The sequence below is a fragment of the Cladophialophora psammophila genome (assembly GCF_000585535.1).
Source record: "Cladophialophora psammophila CBS 110553 chromosome Unknown aczJe-supercont1.26, whole genome shotgun sequence".
Taxonomy (NCBI): Eukaryota; Fungi; Ascomycota; class Eurotiomycetes; order Chaetothyriales; family Herpotrichiellaceae; genus Cladophialophora; species Cladophialophora psammophila.
Window position 1 is genome coordinate 379,678 of NW_006912947.1, and position 5,896 is coordinate 385,573.

Consider the following 5,896-nt stretch of genomic DNA (forward strand, 5'->3'; position numbering starts at 1 on the left):
AGAAGGAAGCGCGCTAGCACGTGACACTTATGACTTTACCCAGTATAGCAAGTACTATGGTAGTCAGGAGAAAGGAGCCCAATTAGGCTCCCTGCTCTCGGCTCAGGGAAGGTCAGGGAGTTCCTCAGCCATGCTCACCATAGGCTTGAAGCTCGGTTACAGTTCCTCAAGGTACAGTATCAACTATGCCTAAACTAATTAGTCATCTCCCTAAAGAAGTGCCCGAAAATTCGGTACGGGCGACCCTATTTTCATCTAGGAATGTCACCTGTACAAGTACAGACAGTTCCCCATCAGAATCTTGACCCCTTCCAAATTCCATTCCCGTTTACAGGCCTGAGCACCCGCTGGTTTACCCTGAGCGCCTTTGAGTTGTGGCTGTGCAAACCTGCGCACCGCCGAAGCTATCCAAGCTCGTGTGTATGAGACCATGCAACCCGTACAGGTGATTCTTTAGACGAATTCTGGCCTCTCTAAAGTCCTTTCTGTATCCAGAGGTGAGTAAGTGCCCTGCCTGCTCGAATTCTGACCCATGTTATTTCTGTCTTGCACCGAACGCTAGCGAGCGAAAGTCTGCAGCCTGGGATAGGTTGATCGGCATCGAGCTATCAGACACATAGAGAAATGAGTTTTTGTCCTGCGAAAGAGTTCTTCAGGTCCCAAATTACTGGTCCGCGATTCACCGCATTTTGCAAGGATACTGCACGGGTCGCAGTGTTTTAAGGCGCAGACTTTGACAGAGATTTGAGGCAACCAATCCCATGAGACAGGCCACTCCGCAGCTATCGTCTATCCAGCATGAAGCTCTTGTGGGCTGCTTTGCTAGGCCGTTGTCTGATGCCATGGCTCGATACATCTGCTTCAATCACAAAACAGACTGTGACTTGACGTCCACGACGACCCCAGCACTCGACTTAGAAATAGAATGTCACTCCCTCATTCTACTCAGAGAAGCAGCAAGAACGAAATAACCCTCCCGTTTCAAACTGAGTTTAGGAAACCCTCGTATTACAGGCTTAATGACTGCGTACGAAAGATCATCAGATCTTTCCCTTGGCAAGGGCGCCTTGGGCGCCTTCGGCGTCGTGGCGAAGGTGGTCAGAAAGTCAGATGGAGAAGTAAGAGATTGCCCAGATTATGCGCAATATTGCCAGGCTTAAAATCTCAGATATTCGCTTGCAAGATGATTGACTTGAAGAACAAAGACGAGAGCGCAAAGTAACTAGTCGAGCGAGAATACAACATTCTGTGTCGGCTTGAACATGTCAATATTGTGAAAGTGGTCGACCTGAAGTAGGCCCACATGATGGCGAATTTGTGAATGGAATATTGCAACTAAGGAAACCTGGAAGACCTCATTTCATCTTACAGGCGGTACCTGTGCCTCTATCTACTGGGAATCATGCTAACTAGACTAATAGTTGAAAACACCAAGCCAGTGAGCCTGAGCTATGGGACGTCTTTCTTCAACTCACTGCTGCGCTCTTTTACTGTCAGGAGGGTTTCGTACATGGCATCATCTCAAAGTCGACTTCTACCTTTTGTCTCGTGAAGTGGGCTTGGACTATTCTGGCCTCGCGCGACACGGAGTTGTGTGACGGACCATCTCGATTTTCTCGAGCGCAACCTAGGGCCGCATCGGCACAACCCTATCTACTCGGCACTACCGAAAAAAACTCAATCTGCACATACGCACATAACTATTGAGCAAGCCCAGCACTTGAAACACCATGATTCGACAACAGCCTTGAAAGTAAAGGTGACCATCGGACTCCCCTCCCCCCTGGTGCGAGTGGATCAACAGAGGAAGTGGCCAAAGTGGAAGGGTTGTGAACATAAGAAGCATGTATCCTCCTTACAGTCACTCAAAAACAGGATAAGAAATATACACAATACAGAGACTACTACTACTGATTTCCAATACCCCCTTCCTCCCGCCCCCTCAACAGCCATGTCGAACCGGAATTTCTCATCTCTCCAACAGGCAGTTTTTGGCACTCCAAACTGAACAAAGCAAGGCACACATGTGATAATCCTTTTGAAATGGAACGGAGCCTGACCAAAGATTTCTGGAATTTCGAGCCGGCCTCGAGCCAGGCCATAAACACTGTGGGCTGGAACAAAGCTTTCCGGAAATCCGGCGACAAGATGCAAAGGTCTCAGCATCTTCGTTTGGGATCTGCGGCTCAGATCCCATTTCCACCATTGAGGATTAGATGGTCTGTGTTGAGGTTGGAATGGTCCACAACAAATTTGCTATTGTAGATTCTGAGACTTGATCTCTGTTGAACTTTTGCTGTCAGGACCATGCCAAGCTTTCCATGAGATTTCCCCTTGGCTGCGCCTTGGGGCATACCTGTTACGAACCGACCTTTGGGGCCGGCCGGGTCGCAGTCAACTAAACAGCGAAAGGCCGAACGCGAACCAATCAGCAGCGGGTCGAAACAGAGAAATAATACGGGAGGGTGTGCCAAATGACACTTAATCAATAGTTACTTCCGTGGCGATGCAATGCGAAATACGTGCTATTTTCATGAAGCAAGGGAATTGCCGGTAGTGGCTATATATCCTACCCTTTGGTGTGACTGCGCCAGGAACTTTTGTCAAGGGCCTTTGGAAAGGCCTAACCGCCAATTGGAAGATACATCGCGCACGCCTTGCGTACAGGCGGTCGGAAGGCTTGAGGCGCAGCGACGAATGAACATAGGATTGCACGCTCAGACGGGCAAGAGCAGGGTGACCTTTGGCTTGGAATCAGGACCAATAGCTTTCAGCAAGCTTGTGCAACCTAGCCGCAGCCGGCTTAAGCATGATATATAGATAAACAATGATGAAGCCACCGCTGCTCAATTGTAAAGTGACCTTTAGAAGGGTAACGGGGTAGTCTGCTTCGCCGTTTCTGCGGATCGTGCAGCCAACTATATGCAATCCAGCGTCCAACGCTTAAGTTCTCACTGTAAGTTCCTCAGTGCCTCTGGTCTCTCGCGCCCGTTCTTCGTCCATTGTTCTCTGCCAAGATCCCGCCATGGCAGTGCTCATGCCGGCTCAATGCATATCGAGAGCCCCCACAGCAGCTGACGCTTTCATCCAGGCATGAACTTTGTCGCGACAAAAGATGGATGACTTCAACCACCACCCAATCGACCTCGAAGGCCGTTCTTTCCGCCTCGTACGCCTTTTCCAAGGAGACACTCACCCTATCAAGTGTGAGCTCTTTGAGTCATGGCTTGACCGACCAGATTCCGATATAGACTTTACTGCTTTGTCGTACACATGGGGGGGGGGGCGAGGAAAAACCGTGCTGGATTGTGGTCAATGGGAGAAGTCTGGCAATGACCAGAAACCTCTACTCCGCCTTGGAACAGTTACGCCACAAAGAAAATGACCGTATTGTCTGGATCGATGCAATTTGCATCTATTCCTATCGAACTACAATGAAACACCTCGGAAACTTGAGGTTTATGACTCAGTTTTCCGGAGGGGTTGATTTTGCATATTTAGTGGGTCCCATTCGCACACATGAGCTTGTTTGGACCCCTTGGAGCTGGTTCGGGATCCTCTTTAATCAGGAGCCCGTTGTGATCCTGTGCCACTCCCTCTCACATGTTCGCATGGGAAGGGGATCGCTGCCTCGATTCTAATTCGCAGAAGCCAATTCGACCAAGCCTACTGCCTAGAAAGTCCTTTCATCTATGTAGCGACGCGTCCTCCCAGCATGAATGGGGGTTTTACATATCATTGGGTCGCCCCCGAGTCTCGATCACGCGCAAGTGCCTTACGTCATCGACCAACCCCCTCTGCCTGGGCGTGTAACCTTCTCAAGGCCCCAAACATACAGTAGCCAATCGTAGCAAATCGCAGCAACCTACTGTACTGCCTCAATTTAGCCGCCTAAGCCAACCTCACCCTGAACTTGGTACAGTAAGGCTGACAGATAACAGGCTATAGCCTAAATCTCTTACCACTAGTTCTTCCTTCTCCATCACTATCTATTAGTTCATCCACGACAATATTCATCATTCAATCTCTAGCCATCGTTAACCTATGACTCTACGTTAATCAGCATAAACAAGAAGCTCGTATAAATGACACGCCAACTTCAACGCGAGGAATATACTGTGGGATGGGTTTGCGCTTTGGATGTTGAGTTAGCGGCTACCCAGGAGATACTCGACGAGGAGCACAAAGACCTTGAGCAGAATGAGCACGATGACAACCAGTACTCACTCGGGCGCATCGGAGAGTATAATATTGTCATTATTTACCTACCTATAGGCTTAATCGGTAGTAACCCTGCTGCAACGGTCGCGACGCAAATAAGATCGACGTTTACGTCAATACGATTTATCCTCATGGTCGGTATTGGAGGAGGTGTTCCAAGCGCTGAGGTGGATATTCGACTAGGGGACGTGGTAGTAAGTCAGCCACACAAAAGAAATGGTGAAGTAATACAATATGATTTCGGCAAGACGACCCCCAGCGGATTTCAACACATAGGATTTCTCAATTCCCCACCCGCGATACTACTAAAAGCAGTTACAAACCTACGCGCGAACCACATTCGAGCAGAAGGCAAGTTCTTAGAATACAATTCTATACTTCACCGCCTTCCGAAATTTACACGCGAGGCCGCAGGGCCTGATGTATTATTCCATGCGACCTACGACCATAAAGGGGGTTCAACATACCAACATTACAAACTAGAGAAGCAGGTAAATCGGCAACCAAGGGGAAAGGATATATCCGTGATTCACTATGGGATAATTACCTCCGGCAATCGGGTCCTGAAAGACGCCGCCGAGAGAGACGGAGTGAGCGGAGAGCTCGGAGGTGTGCTATGTTTTAAGATGGAGGCAGCGGGCCTAATGAATAGCTTTCCGTGTCTTGTCATGCGGGGAATTTGCGACTACGCCGACTCTCATAAGAATAAGATCTCATAAGAATAAGAGATGGTAAGTATACGCTGTAGGGACAGCGGCAGTATATGCGAAGGAGTTACTAACAGTTGTACCGCGTACAGAGGAGATTATTCGAGAAAAGAGCAGTGAGTGCATTTAAAAGTACACACGATCGATCGGCTTCTGCTAATATTTTCTAGACTTCGTAGCAGTTTCGCCTTTTATCGATTCCATGTGGACCACAAAGTCTGTTCACAATGACATCCCACTACGTGGCCCACCAAATGTCGGTGGTTTAGGATGGAATCCCATCCTCACCTGGATTTCTCCAACGAACTTCGCAATTACACAACAAGACACGCTTGCACTTCGTTATAAAGACACATTAACGTGGATTTTCGATGATCCTAGTTTTCTGAATTGGCTTAACGGATCAATTAGATTTCTGTGGTGTTTCGGAATTCGTGAGTGCTCTAGATTTTCGACGGCTGAAATTCCAGGGGTGTTTCATAAATACTAACACTATAAAGCTGGCGCAGAGAAAACTATATTGGCGTAGAACTAAACCTATCTTATTTAAGTATTTCAAGCACTAACTCTATGGTTAAGTAGCTCTATTATCATTGACCACCTTACGCGGAGATATGAAATGGAGGATAAAATCTATGTTTACTATCTGTATTGCGACTATAATAATTAGGAAACGACGACAGGGACAAATCTTATCGCGAATCTCCTACAACAATTACTGCGTTCGAAGCTTCAAGTGCTAGAAGACATCATTAGTTTATATAGACGTCACTCGAAAGCAGGGACAAGACCATCTCGCAAAGAACTAACGGAATTGCTTCACAATCAATTTCGTTCTTTCTCAGAAATCCTTCTCGTTGTCGATGCCCTAGATGAAATCCCAGAGAAAGGAGGAGAGAGGGAGAGCTTCATGAGTGACATTCGTCGCTTTCATCGTATTCACTAGAATATTCGAATTCTGATTACCT

General features: G+C 47.7%; 2 protein-coding genes across 2 annotated transcripts; both read left to right on the top strand.

Annotated features, from left to right (window-relative positions):
- Positions 1-4,085: 4,085 nt before the first annotated feature.
- Positions 4,086-4,940, top strand: A1O5_11571 (uncharacterized protein; the record flags this gene model as incomplete). Its single annotated transcript, XM_007752143.1, has 1 exon — positions 4,086-4,940. The coding sequence occupies one exon, from the start codon at positions 4,086-4,088 to the stop codon at positions 4,938-4,940; it is 855 nt and encodes a 284-aa protein (XP_007750333.1).
- Positions 4,941-5,197: 257 nt separating this feature from the next.
- A1O5_11572 (uncharacterized protein) lies at positions 5,198-5,453 on the top strand (the record flags this gene model as incomplete). Its single annotated transcript, XM_007752144.1, has 2 exons — positions 5,198-5,362; positions 5,429-5,453. Coding segments are annotated over 2 exons (188 nt in total), but the record flags the coding sequence as incomplete, so codon positions are not given.
- Positions 5,454-5,896: the final 443 nt, after the last annotated feature.